The sequence below is a fragment of the Oryctolagus cuniculus genome, chromosome 2 (assembly GCF_964237555.1).
Source record: "Oryctolagus cuniculus chromosome 2, mOryCun1.1, whole genome shotgun sequence".
NCBI classification, from domain to species: Eukaryota; Metazoa; Chordata; class Mammalia; order Lagomorpha; family Leporidae; genus Oryctolagus; species Oryctolagus cuniculus.
Window position 1 is genome coordinate 92,698,339 of NC_091433.1, and position 24,025 is coordinate 92,722,363.

The 24,025-nt window shown below is 49.0% G+C and overlaps 2 protein-coding genes across 9 annotated transcripts in view; one reads left to right on the forward strand and one right to left on the reverse strand.

Annotated features, from left to right (window-relative positions):
• The window catches only part of SLC20A2 (solute carrier family 20 member 2), a 102,946-nt gene extending 92,292 nt beyond the window's left edge, over nt 1-10,654 (reverse strand). Inside the window, exon 1 of one of the 2 annotated variants that reach the window (XM_051832414.2) lies at nt 10,515-10,654. The gene's annotated coding sequence lies outside the window, so the exon portion shown is untranslated. The other variant, XM_070068621.1, reaches the window with a different exon arrangement.
• On the forward strand, nt 10,544-19,596 carry SMIM19 (small integral membrane protein 19). 7 transcript variants are annotated; one of them, XM_070068624.1, is made up of 5 exons: nt 10,547-10,683; nt 12,999-13,088; nt 13,758-13,894; nt 16,892-17,016; nt 18,646-19,596. In XM_070068624.1, the coding sequence occupies exons 3-5, from the start codon at nt 13,761-13,763 to the stop codon at nt 18,708-18,710; spliced, it is 324 nt and encodes a 107-aa protein (XP_069924725.1). In that variant the 5' UTR covers nt 10,547-10,683; nt 12,999-13,088; nt 13,758-13,760; the 3' UTR covers nt 18,711-19,596. The 7 variants fall into 7 exon arrangements, with proteins under 7 accessions (XP_051688381.1, XP_069924725.1, XP_069924724.1 ...); XM_070068623.1 differs by lacking the exon at nt 10,547-10,683 and adding an exon at nt 11,005-12,876; XM_051832421.2 differs by lacking the exon at nt 12,999-13,088 and having other exon boundaries at nt 10,544-10,683.
• Nucleotides 19,597-24,025: the final 4,429 nt, after the last annotated feature.

The following is a 24,025-nucleotide window of genomic DNA, read 5'->3' on the forward strand; positions in this document are numbered from 1 at the left end:
TCTCAAATACGCTGAATTGTTTCAAACATTTAAGTTCTTTGAGAATGGATCTGATTTACGGGAAGACACAGACTCACTGAGAAAGACATCTGGTAAGCAGATTCAGCTAAATAAACTTTTGACTGAAAAGAAAGAGAGAGAAACTATCGCATAATATGGGTGGTTTTCTTAAAAACCATAAAAATGGGACTGTTGCTGTGGCATAGGGGGTAAAGCTGCCACCTTCCACACCAGCATCCTATATGGGCACTGATTTGTGTCCCGGCTGCTCCACTTCTGATCCAGCTCCCTGCTAATGAGCCTGGAAAAGCAGCAGAGGGTGGCCCAAGTGCTTGGATGTCTGCCACCCATGGGGAGACCTGGATGAAGCTCCTGGCTCCTGGCTTCGGCCTGGCCCAACCCTGGCCGCTGCGGCCATTTGGGGAGTGAACCAGCAGAAGACCTTTCTCTCTCGTCCTCTCTTTGTCTTCCCTCTCTCTCTCTGTAACTCTGCCTTTCAAATAAGTAGATCTTTAAAAATAAATAAATAAATAAAAAGGAAATTTAATGTGGGAATTCCAAACATTCTGAGCAGCCATATCACGTCTGCAACGAATACAGCTCCCGGAAGGCATTTTTTCCTGTGTTTTCCACCAGCTGCTTTGCTCTCCAAATTCTAAACACTTGAGTAAGAGATCACACTGGCATCTCACGTCGGCTATCTCACTTACCCATAGATCAACACTACTAAATGTCAACAGTTCACAGATGGACAAACTGAGGCTGAATACTTGGTCACTTGCTCAACTCACACAAGTAACACGGGACAGACAGGTTTATGTCAGGATTCACACACACACACACACACCTAATGTATCTATACATTATTACATATCTGATCTTTTTAGGTTTCTCACTGTGCTGGCGCTTCTTATTAGTCTGTTTCTATAACAGCTGCTCCATGTGTCTATTGTAGCATTTGCCACCATGCACTGCAATCAACCACTTTATCAACATTAGCTGCTCGATCAGGAGCTTCCAGGGTGGCCTTCCCTTGTTTATCTCAATAGTTCCAGAAGTCAGGCCTGCACAGCACATCTGCTAAATTGCCCGTAAGTAGCCTTAAAGCTGTGGCTTTGAGACCATTTGTTTTTTTTTTTTTCACTAGCTACTGGTGGGTGAATATCACAGCAACATGACCGGACCACTGTTCCTACAGCTCCAAGATACCCAGCTTCCACATGGCACTGTACCTAAGGGAAGATCAGACAGGAAGCGCATTTGCAGGGCTGCTCTTACTATCCCTTTCCTTTTTGTAAATGGTAATGGTTTGTAAGAACACAGCTTTTTTTGTTTTGTTTTGAAGGGTTATTTATTTAAAAAAAAAAAAAAGAGAGAGAGAGTAACAGAGAAAGGGAGATACAGAGATCTTTCATCCACTGGTTTACTCCCCAGATGGCCACAACGGCCAGGGCTAAGCCTACCGTAAGCCAGCAGCTTCTTCCAGGTCTCCCATGTGGGTGGCAGGGGCCCAAAAAGCACCTGGGCCATCTTTTGCTGCTTTTCCCAGGCCCCTAGCAGGGAGCTGGACTGGAAGTGGCACAGCGAGCACACAAACCAGCGACGCCATGGGAAGCCAGTGTTGCAGGCTGTGGCTTAACCTGCTACAACACAATGCTGGTCTCTATTCTGACTGTCTTAATGCCACAATATGTGGTGTGTGGGTTTTCCTCTTTTAAGTTTCAGAACTGCACTCACATCAGTCTACCTAGCTCCAGCAGTTCATACACATTAGGAACATTAATAAAACTAAATTACAGGATAGCTTCACTTTCACGCACATAAAAGAATAAAGGAAAAAACCTAAGAGAAAATGTAAATCAGCAGCACAAGATAAAGTCTTGCCAAAAGCTGCCTTTCCATTACAATTACAGAGTCCGGAGGGGTAAGACCACACAACTGATGTGCTTTCCCACACAAGAATTTTGAGAATGGTGCAGTATAATTACAAAATGATACAGGTTAATATTTAAGGAGACATCAAGTCTCTCAAAAAAAAATGAATATTTACAAGATCCAGTCTCTGCTTTGTTCAACATTAAAGGTCTCTGAGCTTAGAGGGAAATGTAAAAACACAAATGATGCAACGTTGATCTAGGTTCACAGAACGACTTACACTTTTTATTCTTTTAGGGAGGCTGTTTATCTTATGAACAGTAAAGTGTCCGGTTTTGGTCCTTTCCTGGTCTCACCTTTTTATTCCTGCCCTTCTCCCCCACCTCCACCCAAACCTGCTTTGGATGTTTCTTAATCTTCCAAGACATGGGAGTGTGAACGGCACAGCTCTTCAGAGCAGAGTCAGAATGACAGCACTGGGGCCAGTGCTGTGGTGTAGCGGGTAAAGTCGCCGCCTGTGGTGCCGGCATCCCTTATGGGCATGGGTTTAAGTCCCAGCTGCTCCACTTCAATCTAGCTCTCTGTTGTGGTCTGGGAAAGCAGAAGATGGTCCAAGTCCTTGGGCCCCTGCACCCGCGTGGGAGACCGGGAAGAACCTCCTGGCTCCTGGCTTCGGATTGGCACAGCTCCAGCCATTGTGGCCATTTGGGGAGTGAGCCAGTGCATGGAAGACCTCTCTCTCTCTCTCTCTGTAACTCTCTGCCTCTGCCTTTCAAATAAAAAAAAAGGATGACAGCACCATAGGGTTATCTGGATTCTATGTAAAGTGAGGCTGGTCTTCTGGAATACCAGTCTGATTCTTAGAAGCAGAAAACACAGGAAGTTCAATGTTCCAAGAAGAGCTAATAATAACCGATTCATCCTGGCTACCCAGGAAATACACTGCAAGGTTCTGTGCTCTACAGCAGATCCATCTGGTAACGCCTAATCACCCGGGGACAAGGAGACCAGCGAGAGCTCAAGGAGCTCTGCACAATGGCTAGAGTGTGGGAAGAACCCAACATGAACCTGGACGGGGCTGGACGGAACCACAGGTCAGAGCTACACAGACAGGAGGAGGCCAGGTGGTGCGAGGCAGTGGACAGCTGCTGCTGTCCATGACGATGGACAGGACGGGTCAGAGAGGCCAGGTGCTGAGTAGAAGCGACAAGGACAACAAAGGACTGAGCGGGCAGAGGCACACCCAAGCCCACAGCAGGTGGAGATCAAGGAACTTAACACAGGAGGCTGGGGTGGTGTTATGGTACAGCTGGTCATGCTGCTGCCTTGCTGGCATCCCCCCCTTCTCAACACCCATTCAAGCCCCGGCTGCTCCGCTTCCAATCCAGCTCCCTGCACATGCGCCTGGGAAAGCAGCAGAGGACAGCTCAAGTGCCTGGGCCCCTGCTACTCATGTGGGAAACCTGGCTCCTGGTCCAGCGGTGCAGCTGCAGCCATCTGGGAAGTGAACCAATGGATGGAAGGTCAATCCCCAGCCCCTCCCCCCCCCAATAAATCAACCTTAAAAAAGAGAAGAGGGTGAATCACGGAAAAGGCAGGGAGTTGGCAAAGTACAAAGACAGCAAACAAGAACTTCTGGACAGGTGAGAAAAAGATGTAAACGTGGGCCCAGGTCACAGGGAGACGTCTGGGGCGGGCGGAAGGTGAGGGAGCAGGAAGCGGAGGAAAACAGGCCTGGTGGGGAGGGAAGCATGAAGGCATCCAAACGGCTCACGGACATCTGTACCTTTCCCTGTTGTTTCTCCTTGTTGAGTAAAACTCGACTCACAAGAGGAAACGCCTCAATTTACACAAGAAAAGTCACCTGTGAGGTCAGCGGACTCGGAACACGTAAGACAAAAAACGAGCTGGACAGTGAATTCACCTATGTCACACGTTCCCTCACGCTAACCAGCAAGCGCTGGAGACGTGCAGGCCCGCCCGGGGGACCTCGGCACTTCGAGCCTCACCCACGTCTGTCTGCCCAGCACGTGGGCGATCCTGCTTCTCACTGCCTGTCGAGAAGGGAAAGGGGAGAAGGCAGCGTGCACGTCAACACTGCGAACACAGAAGTTCAAAGATGCTGCGCGTCTTCCATACCTTTCGTCTACCCATGCTACCCCAGGTAACTGACAACAAAACAATAAAAGAGCCCCAAAAAGAGAGCAACGACAACAAAAGGGAAACGCAGCAGCAACAAGTACTGAACAAGAACATAGGCACAGCAGAGAGGAGCAAGGCCAGAAAGCAAGGAAACTGTCCCATTCTTGGTCCTGGAAAATAACCCAGGGCCGAACAGCAACTGTACCACAGGTCCGTTTGTGAAGACATAATTCTTTTTTTTTTTTTTTTTTTTTTGACAGGCAGAGTTAGACAATGAGAGAGAGAGACAGAGAGAAAGGTCTTCCTTCCGTTGGTTCACCCCCAAATGGCTGCCACGGCCGGCACACTGCGCTGATCCGAAGCCAGGAGCCAGATACTTCTCCTGGTCTCCCATGGGGTGCAGGGCCCAAGCACTTGGGCCATCCTCCACTGCACTCCCTGGCCACAGCAGAGAGCTGGCCTGGAAGAGGGGCAACCGGGACAGAATCCGGCGCCCCAACCAGGACTAGAACCCGGGGTGCTGGTGCCGCAGGCGGAGGATTAGCCTAGTGAGCCACAGCGCCTGCCTGTAATTCTATTTTTCAACGGAAAAAAATAGGGTAATTAGCTTTCAGTGCCAAAAGAAAACAAAAACAACAACAAAAGCCATTCAAGACAAAAGCCATGTGGAGGTTGGGAGCGGCCAAGGAGAACAAGCGCTGGCAAGGCAGTGGACGTGAACAGGCACCAGCGCGTTCCCCAGCCGTCACGTCCCCAAGCAGGGACTCATCGGAAGTCCAAGTCTGGGGCCCCACCGTCTCCTCCACCTCTGTCTACCACCTCTCTCTCCACGGAGCAGGTCAGCAGCCAGGGCAGTACTGCAAAAACACCCCACACAGACAGAAGCGGGCCAGTTCCCAAGGGTCACGTAGGGAGCACATAAAGAAAGGCGCTACAGTCTCATCCACTCGCAGGTCCTCCTTGTGATGGGCCTTTTCCTCGGTCTCCACCACCCTTCCACGGACTTCCTGCTGAGTCATCTGGCCGCACGGTCCGCTGGCAGGCCCGGACAGCCCCGTGGACATCTGCAACGGCTGCCCTCGCAGGCTCTCTAGACTTCTGGAATGAGTAAGCCTGGGCTGCTGCTCTCCGGCGAGCACAGGCAGATACTGGCGTCGTCTCTCTCATTCGATGGCAAGTGATGCAGGCCAGCCGGGCTGTTTCAAGGTAAGGCACCTTAAAAAACAAAAAAAGTCAAAATCAACCAGATTTAAAAAAAAAAAACAGCTCTAACAATGCAGTACAAATTCTCACACAATCTTTTAGCTAAGACTGAAAAGTAATTCAATGAGAAATTTTAATGTTTCATTTTAGCTTTAAATAGATGCTTTCCAAAACTACAAAGAAATCCCTCACAGACTATACATCAAAATATGGCAAGTCATCAATAGTTTCTGAAATTCAGAAACAGCACCTGTTAAAATTATCCAGAGAACCTGGCGACTGGCTTTTCAATGTTCTACCATGGCCAGAATAGCACACAGACTTGCATTTGTATCTTGCTTGGAAACAGTACGAAGCTGCATGGCTGTAAAATCAGTGCCTGGCTCGGTCAGTTGGAAAACTCCCAGCCACAGAATTCTGAAACTGTGTTTCACCTGGTGATAAAAAACTTGGTGCCACCGAACCAGTTCTGGGCGCCAGTTCGCTCTGCCTGATTTTCTTATCTACAGAATTCTTAACGAGGCAAAGGGGCAGCACAATGGCTTGAGCATGGTTTAAAACACAGATGCCCAGGCCCTGCTCCAGGGCTACGCAATCCACCTCTCTGAGGTTAGGTGAAGACATGGCACTTTATTCTAACAAAACCCTGGGTCGTTCTGCGTAGGCTCCTGGCTGAAGAACTGTCTCCTGTCGGGATCCGGCTCTGCAGCCACACAATACCTGCTTGGGGTGGCAGAGATCTCACTAAGGCATCCCAGCTTGACAGGCTTAAAATGAACCAATCAGCACATCATCTCTTTTCTCTTGCCTCTAAAAGCTCCCTGTTTGGGGAGGAGCTTGAAACTAAGATGAAGGCTAACAAACACAACTGGATGCACACTGCAGTACAGATTGTGTCCATTCAAATTCTGCAAGTCACTTCCCAGATATCTGAGTGGATCACAAGTTACAGGGCAACATTCACACTTTGTAACTTGCCTCTATGCAGGCCAGCCCAGAATACGTGAAGCTTCTACCCCCACCCCCAAGACAAAAAAGGCAGGCCTTCCTTCCCGGGGGAACGGGTCTGAGACACAGAATGCCATACCTGCAGAGTGCGTGTCCTCCCTGGCTGCTGACCAGGCTTCGTTCAGGGGCACTTCCTCCTCTGACTTCCTGCACAGCAGCCGAGTGGCGAGGTATACAGTCCCCTGTCTGCGGCATCATTCAGATTCAGTGACTCTGTGGACGCCCGATGCCCCCACAACACTAAGGTCAGCTCCTGACAAGAGGGACACATAACTGGGTTCTCAGGGAATCACGGCTTTCTTCATCTTGCTGGATTTGCTTTGCAGGCCCTTGTCTAAGTCCAGATGGCTTCAAACTGACTTTATTCCAGATCTGTCATCAAAATCCATAACACAGCTTTACATTTTTCTTTTCCACCAAAAAAAAGGTAGTTGGTTTGCTGAGGCTTCCTGACTGCAACAGTATGCTCTACTGCTCAACACAAGCTGAAAAAGTGGATCAGGATTCCACAGAAGGGCAAGCAAACAGAAGTGTGCAGGACACCTTCTGTGACGCCCGGGCCTGGCAAGTTATTACCATGAGGGTTTTACTTCTAGGAAGTGTGCAAAAAAGAAAGGCAGCATGCTACAGAGCATGGCGCAGTGTCACTTTGTCACTAGGTTTCTGCCACTACATTCGTAACTTTCAGTGCCCTGTGTCCTGGTGAATCACTGGCCTGGAATTCAACAGGTACAAAGAATCAGAATCCTCACACTCAGCTTTGAGATTCAAAATCCAGTCTCTCTCCTCTTGCTTGTCCTTTCAATAGACAGTGTCCTCTGGACCATTTCATTATCAAGCTTCTTCTATCTTGAAAAGTCAGCATCGCTCCTGTAGCCTGGAGTTCCTGCAATCTTTCACACGCCTTTGACCTTTTTTTAAAAAAGAGCATCTTTTATAGCTGCAAAAAAAAAAGTGTCAACTCTGGGTCTCCCTTCAAAGGACAGGTAAAAGTCCCCCACGGAGACCTCCTGACTCTGCAGCCAGACTGCCTATTACTACTGCATCATGAACCTTGAGCAAGAAACTTAAATCTGCTGTGCGTCCATTTGAAAAGCGGTTAATAACTCCATCCACTTCAAAGGATCCTTGTGAGATTCAAATAAATCCACGTGCTACAGTGTCAGGCACAATCCGAGAACTGTCCAAACGTCAATTATTACTCTATTTAGCTCCACATTCTTGTACTCTCAAATGGGCCCCACAGCTTGGTCCTACATATCACCCACCACCCTCAATGGCGTCTGATGTTCCCTCATGGACCTCATGTTTGCTCAACAGGTACAAACAAACCTACTCTGCATTAATATCCTGGATACCAAGACCCACTCAAAAAGAGAAATGTATGCTCCCTGGCCCTGAGGAGCTGGGATCTTGGGTGGGAAACAACCTGTGAAACACTGTAAGGTTATAAAAAGGTTAAGTGCCAAAGAGGTGACAGGTGTTGGGCCTCATGGTTAGGACCACCCCCTAACGGAACTCCTGGGTCTCCCACCCAGCTCTGCTTATGTTTCCAGCTTCCTGCTGACGTGCACCCCGATGTCACAGTCGTTGGGTTCCTGCCATCCACGCGAGACCCGGAGCGAGCTTCCGGCCCCCAGCCTGGCCCATTTAGGTAGCTCTGTCAGCCTCTCTATTTCCTTACCTTCTAAATAAATAAATAGATTTTTAAGGATTAATTTAAAAAAACTACTCTAAAAAATGAAGCAAACGCCAGAGTGTGGTAGAAACCGTCTGCATTCAGAGAGCGCACTGTGGGCTGCAGACCGCAGGGCTCTGCACTACAGCAGAGGGGCAAGAGGAGTCCAATCTGCGGAGTGCCCCGAAAACTTCCCTGTGCCAGGCTCCAGGCAGGCCTGGGGAAAGGGCAATGAGACACAAGTCTCTGCATTCTGGCAGCCCCAAGGGCTCCACAGGGGCCAAGTTTTGAAGTGAGGAATTGGGGGACGGGGGCGGGACAGGAGCCGGTGCTGTCACTGTGGCTTTCCAAACACAAAGAAATAGTGGCAGTCATTTTTCATGTCCTGTAATACGCGACATTCTAAATTGGTTTCCCTGTTTATAAAGCACAATACGGGGATATTCTCCCCATTTCTTGATACAAGTAACATGTAAGAGATTTTTAAACACAGTCAATCCTTCCTAAGCGGAAGGCTAACAATGCCCTGTCTGAACACCCTTCTGCTCTGCCCCTCCCCTCCCCTCTCTCCACCTGTGACTGCCCACAAGCACCAGAGCTGCACAAGAGCCCGAGGATGTCCGTGGTGACTAGGATCAGCGAGAGGAAGGACGAACTAACTCCAAGGGAAGGTGCGCATCTTCCTCTTCTTTGATTCCTTCCTATGATGACAACTCAACCCATCCCCTCCCCTGTCTGTAGCCACAGGAACCAAGGCAGAATTCTCAGTCTTCCTCTTTCCAAGATGGGCCACCCGTACCAGCTGACAGGTTAGACTCCAACATGCTTGAACCACAATCAGACACCGCTCCAAGCACTCAGACACAGCTCCAGGCACCTTCCTCACTCTCCCCAGTCCCCTCAAGGGCTTCTGTTCTCTCAAGATGCAAACTGGCTGACGCCACCATCATTCTCAGAAGCGATGTTAACTGCAATGGCTATGCCTATGCAAATCCTTAATCGATTAAGAAAGCCAAAACTACGTGATTAAGTCGGATCAGAACTTAATTTCTTAATGTTCAAAGTACTAGACTCCACAGTAAACATGTGTTTAAGACATTTAAAGGCAAACTGAAACAAACTAGGCACACAAATCTTTCACAACTGCCTACCATGGAGATAATGTGGCACTGACATTCACGACATTAATGCCCAATAATATCAGGCAGGACTCATCAACACTGAAAAATTGGTCTTTGTATTCCATCGTGTCATTTGTTTACCTTTAGTCAGGAATGTCTCTTAGAAACGAAATATGGAAAGAGGGACCTGTTTTTAAAAAAACAGCCATGAAGGCTTTGCCAGCATTTACCGTTTTTTTCCAATGTCCTGGCACAACTTGTTCTCTGGGCATTTGGGAAACTACTGAATACCTCAATCAAGGGACTAATTGCAGTTCTATGGATTTTCGAAGCCGTCCTCTCAACTTGAAAAACATACTGATTTTCCCTATGAGTCATTTTGTACTGCCAACACCCGATTTTACCAAAGTGGAATCCGGTACTGCACAGACAGACCCCACACGTGGATGCATTCAAATCAAATTCCTGCATTTCAAACAGTTTTTGAGCACCTGGGCTTTAAGGGAAAGTTATCCCCGAAGGTTACATGAGATATGGAGTAGTGACCACGTGGCACAGGTCCTGGCACTGTTCCTAATTTTCCAACTGTAGCGTCCAAATCCATGGCATTAAGATTCTGTAGGTGATTACGGGTTACACATGCACACCAGTGGGCAGCAAGCAAGGGGGCACATGGCAGAGCAAACCTGCCAAGGGGTGCACTCTCATCGCCTAGCAATCCAGCAGGCGACCTAGACACGGTCAGCGGGTCCTGCAGAACTTGCAGGAACGGACAGAACCGACCGGAGCGAGTGGACCACTGGCCTGCACTGACGCTGACACCCCACACCAGCTCCTCACCCGCCTGACGCTGGGGTGCACAATTTTTGTTTGTTCTGTCCCCAAGACACTACACCAAACTTAAAAAAAAAAAAAAAAAAAGAGCCAAGGTCACTTAAACTGACAACGCAACAGCACCCTCACAACCTCCGGTCTCTACAATGCTTCCACGGCCTCGGCCACGCACCGTTCACGAGGAAACACGGAGAGCGTGCGTGCACCACAGCGACCACGCAAACCCAGCACCCGTGCGCCCGCGGGACGGACAGCTAGCCACTCCGGGCGAACCCGAGCGCGGGGCAACCCCCGCACGGCGGGACCCCGCCGCACGGCGGGGGCGGGACGAGGCGCCCCCTCCCGGGACCGCCCAGGCCGCGCCACTTCCCGCCCGGCCCCGGCGGAGGCGCCGCGCGCGCGCGCACGCGGGCCGCATCCACGTGCACCCCCGGCGCCCCGGGACGCCCGCCCGCCCGCGGGCCCGGGACGCGGGGGTCGGCCGGGGCGGGGCGGCGCCGCGGGGGAGGGAAAGGAGCCCGGCTCCACTCACGCGCCCGGGGGCGGCACCGGGGCCGTCGCTGCGTCGCTCGCGTTTAAAAACTGAAAAGGGTGGGGAAGCGGGAGGGGAGGGGAGGGGAGAAGAAAAGGAGAAAAAAAAAAAAAAAAAAGACCTGGCTCCTCGTTTCATCCGGAAACCGACGGGCCGGCAGGAAATGACGAAAGGCAGAGGTCGTCCGGGTCCGCTCGGCAACCGGTCCCCGCGCGCTCGGCCGCGACTGCGGGGAAAAGCGCGCCCGAGCGGAGCAGCGCGGGCCGCGGGCCGCGTCCGGAGCGAGCAGCGTGAGTGGCCGCGGCCCCCGCGCCGCCCGGTGCCGGCGGCGGCGTCACCGCGGCCCCGCCCCGGCCCGCCCGCACCCGCGGGGGAGGGGCTGGCCCGGGCGCCGGCACCGGGCCCGGCCGCGGCGGGAGCGAGGCTGCGCGGCCGGGGCCGCGGGCGGCGGCGGAGGGCCGCGCTTTATACGCGCCCGCCCCGCAGGCGCGGGTCCCCCGGGCCGGGGCCGCGCGGCCGGAGGAGGGCAGGTGTGGGCGTCAGGTGTGCGTGCGCGCGCGCGCGCGCCCGGGGGTGCCCGCGCCAGTGACGTCAGCGCCGCCATGCCGGGCGCCCGGGCCGGGCGGGCTGCGTTCTCCTCAGGGCGGGGGTGGAGAGGGACGGACTGCCGGGTTTTTCCAGAGCGGGTTTTATATAAAGACGGCACAGGTGGCTCCAGCCCGAGTTTCTGTCAGAAAAGAAGGTTCTCGATGGGAGACCAAATGGAGGCTGCTCACAGATAACGGGTCCAGGAGCCCCCAGCTGCTGAGGGTGGAACCCCGGGGTCCCCCACCCCCGAAAAGCGCGGCCCTCAGGCCGAAACCCAGCCCCGGTGGCCAACGCTTTGACATCTCCCCAGAGCGTCCAGTTTACTCGGGGGCGTAACACAGGTCATCCTGGCATCTCCTGGCTTGACAGGAAACCAAAAAAAATTAAAAAGTGGGAAAAGGTCAGTTTTCTCGAAAGAGCTGCAAGTGACACTCCCCAGCGCGTGACCGGCTGTGCTGGCGATCCTGCTGCTGAAACATTAACCTGACAGGAGTGACCGTGGTGACACCCCTGGGCTAAGCCTGGGACACCACAGGAGGGCCTTGGTGGTATGCGGTGTGGTCACCGGGCGTAGGTGTGTGTGCGCACATGCTGGACCAAAGTTCAGGCCGCAAGTGGGCCACAGGTCTGGACTAGGGCTCCGGACTAAACCGGTCCTCATTCTTGGCAGCCTTGGAACAGTCATGCCCCGGAGTCGTGCATGGTTGTGGACTGCGCAGGAGAGGCCTATCCTGGGTGCAAATCTTTCACAACCACGCTGCTAAAAATAACTCTAGCGCATGTCCCTGGAATAAAAGTAGTGTCATCGCATACCAGTCACGTTGTATAATAGTGCGTTGTATAGTTCAAGTGAAAACATCACGGTTCTGGATCAGCAGGAATTAGACATCCTTTTCCAAATAGAATTAAAGACTGGCGTGTTTGCGGCAGGAGGAAGTGCAGCTCAGGGGATGAGCATATACCACTCACTGAGTGGCGTATGAGCAAGAAAGTAGCCCGGTTCCTATCCATTCAGACATTAGAGAATAGGGAAGACTTCTGTGATTTGTCAGATGAGTGGCACCTGCGAAGTGTCTGAGACCAGAGCTGTCTTGTCCACTGTTACACCCAAATGCTGTGCTGAAAGTCTCATCCCTGCCCCATAATGATCCTGGACCTTCGGAAGTATTTCAAAGCAGATACTGGAAGACCAATTTTTTTAAAGCCAAATCTGGCCATTGTTCCTGCATGTACATTTGACACCTGCCGAGTTGGAGATCCTGTAACTTGCAGCTGGATGTACGGTCTGCCCTTCCACAAGTAGCCGTCTTCTAAAGTAGGCTGATGAATGCAGTTGGACCAGGAGTAAGAACTGAAACTGTGGTTAGACTTCATGTCCCTGTGCCTCCCGCTCTGAAAAAAGCTAAGAAACCCATAGCTTGTCCAAAAATCTAGGATTTGAGTAGTGTTTAAATATGTAGATCATGGATCTGTAACTTGTAAAAGTTTATGTTCCCTTGCTAATTTCGTGAGACCTGTCTTTGTATTCCTATCAGACACCAGTAGGTGTTTTAGAGAGAACGCTCCTTCTCTCCGTGTCAGGAGTTTAAGTTAAACACTTTTGCCAGCACTCTCTGTAAATGAACACAGGGCACCTGTGGGACCTCAGCTGCCAGTACAGAGAGAACGTACCACGTGGCTTAGCCCCCGGCCTTTCCTGCAGTGTCGCTGTTCTCAGGCCAGAAGAAAGCAAGTTCCGCAACCGTCCAGTTGGACTCACAGCCGAAGCTATGTGCACAAGAGTCCTGGGGTCTCACTGGATGCACCGCTTGATCTGCAGGGCCTTCACTATTGTGAATGGCCTAGAAGCTTGCAGAATAACTTCTTGGACTTTGCAGAGACTTTTTTTTTCCTCGGTACTAGGAAATGACTGTCTCATTCTTAGATAACACAGTACAGTTATCACCTATCATTTGTTCAGATTTTTTTCTTTTTATAGAATGAAAGCCACATTTCACGCATTTCTTTCGCCTCTTAGGTCATTTTACCTCGACTTACCTTTAAGGTCCAACTTATCTGCTATATCCTGTACTTTCTCATGAAGGAAAATTCCATTCACTTCTGAAACGTAAATAAGACATCCTTACTCTCCTATCTGTTCTTTGACAGCATTTGATATTACCACTCTTAGTTGTCTGTGGGAATGTCCCAAGAATGCATTTCCTTTAAGAGAGAGCGCAGCTGTGTAAATAGCAAAAAGTAGCTTTTTATCCCATGGCCTCCTTGGAGCAGACTGCACTAGATAAGGCCCTCAGAGCAGCCAGTGGAGGGTTCTGGGGAAGAGGATTGTGGCCCCATCCTTGCTCCTCTGGGCCACTCCCGGCCAACCTTGCTCTCCCTGCATCACAGCCAATTGTTCCAGTTCACGTTGTAAAGTATTCTGGGGCTTTTATCTGGGTGACAGTTCTAACTTGGAAACAGCAATGTTACATTTTGACCTGTGTCCCTTAGGTAGACTGTGGTTTCTTCTCCTACCTTCATGTGGGACCTGTGACATTTCACAGTGAATAATGAGGGGGAATGTGTTATGTGCATCTTTATGGGCCAGATTGAAAACAATTTGATGCTTTGGGGCTATATATTAGGTAGTTACAACCATTGAAGGTGGACCAATGTAAAACTGTCTCTGGATTACTGGAGACGAGCTGTGGTGTCTGGATCTGGCCAGCAGGTCCTCTAATTGCCAGCCCTCTTCAGATGGTCACACTGTCACCCTGACTCCCTGTCTCTCTCTTAGCCCATGGCTGCCAGTTTCGGAGTGATGGGTGACGACGGCTCTATTGATTACACGGTACATGAGGCCTGGAACGAAGCCACCAACGTCTACTTGATAGTGATCTTGGTCAGCTTTGGTCTCTTCATGTATGCCAAGAGGTAGGTTTTTCAGTCCTGAAAAATTCAGTAGGAAACTTTTTGGAATCTGAACAGAATGCATAAAATTCCTTTATCAGAATTTTTGTTGTGCTCTGTCTGCGCTGTCTCTGCTAGTCTCTCTTCAAGCCCAGGTGGCTGAGGTAGGCCTTTGAAAACCCCATTGTTGGCGTTGCAATCCAGCAGGTTAAGCTACCACCTGTGATGCTGGCATCCCCTGTGAGTGCCAGTTCGAGTCCCAGCTGCTCCACTTGCAATCCAGCTCCCTGCTGATGCAGCACCTGGGAAGGCAGTAGAAGATGAACCAAGTGCTTGAACCCCTACACCCATGTGGGGGACCAGGTGGAGTTCTAGGCTCCCAGTGTCAGCTTGGTCCAGTCCAGACCATTGTGGCCATTTGGAGGGTGAACTGGCAAATGGAAGATTTTCCTCTGTAACTTTGCTTTTCATATAAGTAAGTCAACCTTTGGAAAAAAAGAAGAAGAAAAATCCCATTGCATTAGGAGAGGAGGATGTGAGTACAGCTCTTGGCACCTGGGCCAGCTACTCCAAACTCCCGAATCTCATTTCTACTGTAGCCCAGTTCCCGGCCCATTCTCACTGTCACCCTATGATGAGCACAATTTTTTTTTTTTTTTGGCCCAAGTCCCTGAGATGCAGAAATTAGAGATACTAACTTATGTATCCAGCATATCTCTCTGCCCAGCTTAAGCTCTTCCTGTTTCGCGCGCAGGACGTTACCACAGCGCTTATTAAACCGTATTAGTCTTATCTGATCACTTGTCTGTCTGTCCCACGGAAACTCTTGGCACTTCAGAACAAGGACCTTGTCTTTCACCTTTGTGCCCTGGGTGTGCCATGTGCATAAATCCTCAATAATTGTGCCCTTCCAGACATTGTAGCATAATTCATCCCAACTTTCTCTTCCGTGCTCCCTGCCTCCCTTCTCATACATATAATTTTTTTAATAAAGAGTATTTTATAGAGAAAAGCAGTATTAGTTGGACTGACTTGTTTCTGCTTACAACTATGTACTTTATGATGTCCACTGTAGTTCAAAACAATGAGTAATCCAGACCGAATTTAGATTTGGCCTGGGGGTGGTGTCTTTCCTGGCCCTTGGCCCCTGGGACTCGGGAGGGTGATGGTGAGAGAAACCCTGAACATCATCACCGAGCCACTTGCACAGAACAGCTTTCTTCACAGCACAGCTGCTGCCTCCTCCCCTCTTGTCTGTTATAAGCAGAGGCACGCTGTTCTTTTGAATTTTTATTTATTTACTTGAGAGACAGAGCGCTCACATCCACTAGTTTTTCATTCCCCAAATGCTTGCAAGGGACCAGGGCCGAGAACTCAATCCAGATCTCCCATAAAAGTGGCAAGGAACCCAGCCACTTGCGCTATCGCCACTGCCTCCTAGGGTCTGTGTTAGCAGGAAGCTGCAGTTAGGCATAGAGCTGGGAGTCGATTCCAGACACCTCATTGTGAGTGCTGGTGTCTTAACTCACACCCTAACTACCAGGGCAAACACCTGCTCCCTTAATCGTAACAGGGTGCACCTGTAATGCCAGTCTGTTGTAGTTAAGATATATTCATTATTTTCAAAAGTGAAGGGCTGCTCACACTCGGTTTGTTCTCGCACCCTAGTACTTCAGCTTCCCTTAGATGACACGGGATGGAAGAGACATGAGATGTTCTCTCAGTTGCACGTCTTGCTGCGCAGTATCTGCCTATGAGGAGGTTTGGGAAAGCCAGGGTGGACGCACCTCCTTTTGTTGTGGGAAATGGATATGTTCAGCCACTTATGGCCCTTTGGCTGTATACATGGAGCCTCAGCATTGTTTTTAAAGTATTTTTCTCTTTATCAGAAAGGCAGAGAGACAGACATACAGAAAGGGATCTCCCATCTGCTGGTTCACGCCTCCAAATGGCCGCAACAGCCAGGGACAGGCCAGGCCCAAGCCAGTCGTCCCCAACTCGATCCGAGTCTCCCACTTGAGTGGCAAGGACCTAAGTACTTCAGCCACCACCTGCAAGAAACTTAAATTAGCGGAGCCTGAACGCCAACCCAGGTGTTCCAGTTTGGGATGTGGATGTCAAAAGTGGCAAATTAAATGCTGTACTGAATACGCATTCCCCTCATGTTTTATTTTTTATTTTTAAAATATTTATTTATTCGCCAGCGCCGCGGCTCACTAGGCTAATCCTCCGCCTTGCGGCGCCGGCACACCGGGTTCTAGTCCCGGTCGGGGCACCAGCTGGCCTGGAAGAGGTTGCCCCTCTTCCAGGCCAGCTCTCTGCTGTGGCCAGGGAGTGCAGTGGAGGATGGCCCAAGTGCTTGGGCCCTGCACCCCATGGGAGACCAGGAAAAGCACCTGGCTCCTGGCTTCGGATCAGCGCAATACGCCAGCTGCAGCGCACCAGCCGCGGCGGCCATTGGAGGGTGAACCAACAGCAAAAAGGAAGACCTTTCTCTCTCTCTCTCTCACTGTCTACTCTGCCTTTCAAAAATAAAAAAAAATAAAAAAGTATTTATTTATTTATTTGAAAGGCGGTTTTAGAGGCAGAGGGAGAGAGAGGTCTGATTCACTCCCCAGATGGCCGCAATGGCTGGAGCTGAGCCGATCCGAAGCCAGGAGGCAGGACCAGGTCTCCCACCTGGGCTCAGGGGCCCAAAGACTTGGGCCATCTTCCACTGCCTTCCCAGGCCAAGCAGAGAGCGGATTAGAAGTGGAACAGCCGGGACTCAAACCCATTTGGGATGCCAGCGCTGCAAGCAGCAAAGCTGCTAAACCACAGTGCTATCCCCCAACCCATACATTTTAGTGAAAGGAGTACTTGGGCCAAGGAAGTATCTCACAGAGACAAAATAGAAAATAAAAGAGTCTTATTGTCATTTAAGTCCTTGCCTTGTCATGGAGCTCCTGATTGTGGTTCATAAAATATTCTAATCATACAGACATTGATACAAATCTCTCCTGCACTGATTTTGTGTTTTAGGAATAAAAGAAAAATAATGAGGATATTCAGCGTGCCTCCTACAGAAGAAGCTTCATCAGAGCCCAACTTTTATGACACAATCAGCAAAATCCGTTTAAGACAACAACTAGAGATGTATTCCATTTGTAAGTATATTATGTGCTGAATTGTATACACAAGCATGTTTACAATCAATATTCTGATACTGACTCCATTTAGCAAAAGGTCACCAAAAATAGTTATAGGGCCAGCATTTGGTTAAATTTAACCCAAACTTAAAACTTAAAACTCTGCTTGGGACTCCCCCATCCCATATCAGAGTGCCTGGTCCAAGGCCTGGCTCCTGTGCTTTTGATCCAGCTTCCTGCTAATATGCATTCTCAGAGGCGTGACTCAGGTACTTGGGTTCTGCCCCCACACGGGAGACCTGGGTGGAATTCTGGGCTTCTGGGTTCAGTCTGGCTTAGCCACACCTGTTGTAGGTATTTGGCAAGTGAACCAGCAGATGGAAGATCTCTCTACCTCTCTCTCTCTCTCATTCTCTCTCTCTCTCTCTCTCTCTGCCTTTCAAATAAGATAAAAATTGATAAATAAAAGTTAAGTAACAAAGCATCATCCTGCAGTTGTGTGGGTTGGACATCCCGAGCAGTGCCCCCAGGGTAAGGCGCAGTGCCCGAGTTCCCTCTCTCTGGAGCCTCCGGGGAGGAACAGCTGCTTTGCCCTTCCCGCTCCCAGAGGGCCCCGTGTGCCCTTCTCACTCCCAGAGGGCCCCGTGTGCACTTCCTGCTCCCAGAGGGCCCCGTGTTCCTCGGCTCCTGGTCCCCTCCCCTGTCTTCAGAGCCAGCTGCATTGCGCTTCTCTGACTGTCTCCCTGCCTCTGGGAACCTAGTGAGGAAAGCTTGTCTGACTAAGGCCCGTGTGATTCAGCTGAGCCAGGTAATCCTGAGTAATCTCCCCATCTCAAGGGCTTTACCTTAATCACATCTTCGAAGTCCCTTTGCCTTGTCAGCTAGGGTGTTCCCAGGTTGTGGGGATTGGCATGTGGCCATCAAGTGGGGGGCCATTATTCTTAGGAACAGGTGTGATGGATCCACACATTTAATGAATCCCAGCATAGTGGATCTTTCTTAGTACTTGTGACATGTCCTGTCTGGCAGAGTCTGGCCGTTGAAGAGAGAATTCCAAACAGAATTCTTGTTTCTTAAAGAGGACTCCCAAGCTTAAGGCACGAAGACCCAGATCCACCCTGAGCAGCAGCCACAATAGTATCCCTTTCTTGGCAAGTGAAAATGTAAAAGTTGAAACTGAAGTTTTCAAGCAAAGCAGCCAGTAACATTCACAAGGATTTTTAGACCCGTGTTGTTTTTTACTTTTTTAGTTTCAGGTTAAGATTTTTTTTGTCAATAAACGTTTTTTAGAAGTACAAAAAGAAGTACATTGTTCCTCACTCAAGGTAAGAAAAGGGAGTAGAAAGAAGAACATCACAAAGCATTCATTTTAAAAGCTTGATTAATGTTTACCGTGTATTTTACAGCTCTGAATAATCCTGATAGACAAATAATAATGATAAAGCAAACATAGAAAATGGGTATCAGCAGTGTGGACAAATAAGAGGATCATAAAGTGCCATAAATTCCCTCTATAGAAATAAAGTAATTCTAAACCACTTCCGTCCTAAGGCTCATGGCCTGACGGTGCTTCAGTAGTGTTGGCTAGTGATTGCTTTTGCCTTTTACTAATGTGCTCTCTTCTTCTCCCCGTTGTGTTTTTGATAGCAAGGAAGTATGAATATCAGCAGCCACAGAGCCAGGCTGACAGCGTGCAGCTTGTGTTGGAATGAGGCCTTGGAGCAGCAACGGGGAGTTGTTAAACAGCATGGCAGGGAGCTTCAACTCCCTCTACTAAGCCATGAGCAGCATTGTAAGAACTTGCATCTGCCTGCGTAAAATCATTTCACTTGAGACTGCCCATGTGTTTGGGGGGTGTGTGTGTGTGTGTGTGCTCAGTTTTACTGTTTCAGATTTGCATCTGCCAGCCATCTGTTAGACAAATACAGCTGGCTCAGAGGGCCTGAACACTGGGAGCCACACATGGCCAGGAAGATGCAGCAGCCACACGCAGAGCCCGCGGCGGAAGCACCCTCAGACTCTACAGCATAGTCGATCCGTAATAGAAGCATCTTTGGATGCAAGAATCCTGGAGCTTATGCCACTTAGATTAGAATATATTTTATAAAATTAAAAAAAAACGCAAGTCCAGCCATCGGAATAACTTCTGAGATTCTGTTCTGTGATAACTGTATCCGTAGCAGACTGATTTGTGTTCTCACTGCTGCTGGTGATGACTCTGATTGTATCCGTGATCCTCAGAACGCGCACGCGCACTGTCTTCCTACATCACAGAGCACCCCCTCTGCTCATTTTAGAAGCCCTCTGTAACTGGATTTTTTCCTTCTGTAAATGTGATCCTGGGAGTTTCTGTTTTGTTTTTTAATCCCTTAGTTTAATTTCTGCCAGATGGATCTTCTTCAGAAGTGGACACTCCTGTATTGGTGTTGGCAACTTGCTTTTCGGTCAATGTATCATCATTGTTTAATGTTACTATCTGGTTACTGCTACGCCTTTAACATGATAAGCTTTTCTGAAGATTTTCAGGTCTTGTCCCATTTTGTGCTATACAAAAAATGATTTTTTTAATTTAAATAAAAGTGACTAGAGATACTTGTAGGAAGTTCAACTGTCAATCAGTTTTTCAAGTAAAACTATTCTTAATTCTAAAAGTTAATCATTTCAAGTATTATTTGCTTTTCTCTTTATTACTGTGAAATCGAAGAATATAAATTTTAAATGAAAATTAAGGTTTAGGCCAAATAAAATTATTCAAGGAATTTGAATTTACTTTTAAAATGTATATAATTTGGGGCTGGCATTGTGGTGTAGTGGATAAAGCCACTGCCTGTGATCTAGCATGCCAGATGGGAGCTGGTTTGTATCTCAGCTGGTCCTCTTCCAATCTAGCTCCCTGCTAATGGCCTGGGGAAAGCAGCAGAGGATAGCCCACGTGTTTGGGCCATTGCCACCCAAATGGGGAAGACCCAGATGAAGCTCCTGACTCCTGGCTTTGGCTTGCCCTAGCCCTGGTCGTTATGGTCATCTGGGTAGTGAACCTGCTGATGGAAGATTCTCTCTCTGTTTCTCCCTAACTCAGTCAGATAAATTAAAAAAAATGAAGTTTATATAATTGAAAAATGTGTATAGTATATATAAGTGCTTCCAGAAGTTCATGGAAATGTGTGTTAGGAAAAAACTGTGTGTACATTTCAACATTTTCTGGCACCAAAACCTAGCTTTGAATTCCATATTCCCACCAACTTTCTGAAACCTCCTCTTAACTGCGCAAGGTGCATTGCTGCCCAAGTGTGCTAACACAAATGAGTTTGAAGGCACCACCTACACCTGGAGTTAAACACTGACTGCAGGGAGGTAAACTGCTGTAATTGTGGGCTGGAGGCTGCAGGGCTACAAGGGGGCAGTCTCTCCAGCTCTCCAGCTCTGCTCAGGAGGAGGAGCACTGCATACTGTGTGGGCAGAGAAGTGAATCAGGAGCGGAGTGGTTCACTTGTCACTGGCATGCCACACACCCTGCACCTGGTGCGAAAACACAGGCCGGTTTCTAAAAACAGTGCATGCCAATAAACGCCCATCACAGTGAAACTAATTGTCTTATTTGCATCCACTGGAACGAGACAGCCCTCAGTAAAAGCTGGCAGGCATTTGGTGAGCAAGTGAGGCACGACGCCTTCTTCTCTAAAGTTGACCCAGGGGAACCACGCACACCTACACTGGCTGGGACCCCCATCTCTCCCTGGCTTCAGCTGCCGAGCCGGAAAAGAAAGCCCTGTAGCCAGCCCTCAAATTGCTACAGGCAGGCTGGCCACCGTGGAGTCAGTAGCCCTGTTTTCCTTAGGAGGCAACGTGGAGTGGCTGATGAGCTGGTGGTGAACACTCGTGGGCTCCTTTCCTATGCCTGAGACTTGAGCGTGTGGAGTACTGCGCTGCTTTTGCGGATGCCGGCCCCAGCCGCACGGAGCCAGGTGTTTGCTTTTGGCCGCACGCTGTGGCAGGCCAAGTGATTCGTTGGAAAATGAGACGCAGGCACCGTGGTGAGATTGCTGTCACATCAGAAGTTGCCTGGGTGTGAAGCAGAGATGAGAGAAGGTAGTGGTGGTGATAAGAAGTAGTTTCAGGTATTAAAATGATATAAGAATAGATTTACCTAGAAAACCTAAGTAAAGAGAGAAGGGACCCGAGCAACTCATTCAACAAACAGGTTGTTGGGGCCTGTGTGGAGGCGCAGCAGGCGAAGCTGACAGCTGGACACGGGCATCCTGCAGGAGTGGAGGGTCTAGTCCCAGCCGCTCTGCTATAAGGCAAAGCCAGTGTCCTCCCTCTCCTTGGTGTTGTTCCTGTTCATCCTCTAAAGACTGTGGGAGGCACAGGTGCAGGAGGAGGAGTCAAGGGCAGTGCTTAGCACTACAGCAGTGAGACCAACAGACCCCGCCCTTCTGTTGCACACGTGACCTCTAACCCCAAATAAAGGAGTGGTATTTTGTGTTGGATTCTAGGCTAAAGTAGTCCCTACTTTTGTTTTTTTGTTTTTTTAACTTAGCTGTAGTGAGAAACTAAATGTGCCCATGTGACAAAGGGAGGCCATTGACTGGCTAGATTCAGGGAAGGGGCAGGGGGTTGTTCAGCCCCAGATTTGATGCCAAAGGAGCATTGCTTTGTGCCCTGATGTTTGTAGCTCCAGTTTCAGAAAAATGGAAGAGGTCTCATTGTTACGAAAGAGTGGTTTCATCGCTGGGATCTTTATAAAAATGTGTTTTGACCGACTGCAGACTAGCTGAAGAAAGTTGGGGATTTCGAACTGCAAGCAGCTCGGTGGGGTTACACTCGTGTGCAAACGGTTCTGGCCACAGAAATCCGAAATTCTTGAGAAAGTGTGCCACAGAAATGTCGGGTATTTACAAGACAGCAAATAAGTATATGCTTTATTCTTTTGTGGGTGAGGGTAGGGAAAGAGAGGGTGGTAATGTCTCTGAATAACAGTTTTATTTTGAGGTTTAAAAATCCAGGCCTGTGTGAGCTGGCTGCAATTTAATAGAACTCTCCTGCTTTCAGCACAGTAACCAGCCCAAAGTAAATGCTCATTAAATACTTGGTAACTTACTTGTAACCGTTTATAGAATCGACGGATTAATTTTCGTGTTTTTAAGAATGCTTGTAGGAGGTGGGTGTTCAGCTCAGCGGCTAAGACACTCGCATCCCAAGTGGGAGTGCCTGGGTTAATCCCTAGCTTTAGCACCTGTCTCGCATCTGCTGGTTCTCTCCCAGAATGGCTCCAACAGCTAGGGACTCCCAGGTCTGCCTTGTGGGTACAGGGGCCCAAACACATCTTCCACTGCTTCCCAGGCACCTTAGCAGGGAGCTGGATCACAAGCAGAGCAGCCGGTGATGTTGCTGTCCCAAGCAGTGCCCTAACCTGTTGTACTACAATGCCAATCCCCAGGAACTCAGATTTAAGCAAACTGTGGGTCTAATGAATGAACAGGTTGGGAGAGGCAGATAGAGCAAGCGGGCGCTTTTATCAAGTGGGAATAAAAAGCATACAGGGCTGTTTTGTATTATTGCAACTTTTCTATAAGCTTGAGCATTTTTGTTTTTCAGTCATAGAAAGCATGTTGATAAATCAATTTTTTAGTAAACCAGATCTTATTTTTGTGTCATACTTCAGCAAAACTGTTTTTTTAAAGAATTTATTTACTCATTTGAAACACAGAGTTGAAGGAGGGGAGAGAGAGAGAGAGAGAGAGAGAGAGAGAGAGAGATACAGGGAGAGAATCTTCTATCCACTGGTTTCACTGCCCAAATGGTTGAAATGACCGGGGCTGGGCAGGCTGAAGCCAGGAGCTCCTTCCGGGTCTCCCATGTGGGTGCAGGGACCCACACACCTAGGCCATCCATCCTCCACTGCTTTCCCAGGCACATTAGCAGAAAGCTGGATCTTCCAAAAGGGGCTCGGAACCACGCCAGCTCAAAGCCGTGAATGATGGATGTCTGGAACATTTCAACCGAGAACACCTTCAACTGCATGTGAAGCTGTCGGACGCGAAAGAGCAGAAGCTGGAGCCAGCGCTGAGGTGTAGCGGGTGAAGCTGCCGCTTGATGCCGGGATCCCCTGCGGACCCCGGTTCCTGTCCTGGCTGCTCCCTGCTGATAGCTTGGGAAAGCAGTGGAAGATGACGCAAGTGCTGCGCCCCCGCACCCACTTGAGAGACCCTGTGGAGCTCCTCACTCCTGGCTTCAGCCCGGCCCAGCCCCAGCTGTTGTGGCCATTTGGGGAGTGAACCAGCAGATGGAAGATGTCTCTCTCTGTTTCTCCATCTCTCTCTCTTACTCTGCCTTTCAAACAAATGAAGCTTTAAAAAATAAAATAAAAAATAAAAACCTCACACAGATAGTAATTTAAAAAATTGACTCCCTTTCCTCTGGTGTCAAGTTCTTTTTTTTTTTTTTTTTTGACCCATTGTAGTACCTTGCATATAGTAGAGGCTTAACAAATATTTACTTAATTTAATTGGTTTGAATCCAGTGTTACTGCTATCCAGCAAAACACACCCTATGAATTAACCACATTCTAATAATTTTTAATTTTTTTCCAACACAAAAAAGAGCAACAGCATTCTATCATTCTTTCTGCTTTTTGGTGGCACAGCAGTACACTTTGTAAAAGTAGTTCTGTCCCAACCACATACATGACACCCTCCAGAACACACAAAAAAGGGAGGGAAGATTTTCCCCCCCAAAATTTTTCAGAGCACAGTAATTGTAATTGATTTTTAAGGAGGTATACTTTTTTAAAATATATAGGATTATTCTTCAAAAGCATCTAGCAATTAACTTTTTTTAAGATTTATTTATTTTATTTGAAAGACAGAGTTACAGAGAGGCAGAGGAAGAGAGAGAGGTCTTCCATCTGCTGGTTCACTCCCGAGATGGCCACAATGGCTGGAGCTGCGCTGATTTGAAGCCAGGAGCCAGGAGCTTCTTCGGGCCTCCTGTGTGGGTGCAGGGGCCCAAGCACTTGGGCCATCCT

Coding starts and splice junctions, on each gene's coding strand:
- SMIM19 (XM_070068622.1), top strand. CDS start 12,601: ATGAACACAGGGCACCTGTGGGACCTCAGCTGCCAGTACAGAGAGAAC. Junction 12,877..13,757: donor AGAGACTTTTTTTTTCCTCG/GTACTAGGAAAT, acceptor TCTCTCTCTTAG/CCCATGGCTGCCAGTTTCGG. Junction 13,895..16,891: donor CTCTTCATGTATGCCAAGAG/GTAGGTTTTTCA, acceptor TTTGTGTTTTAG/GAATAAAAGAAAAATAATGA.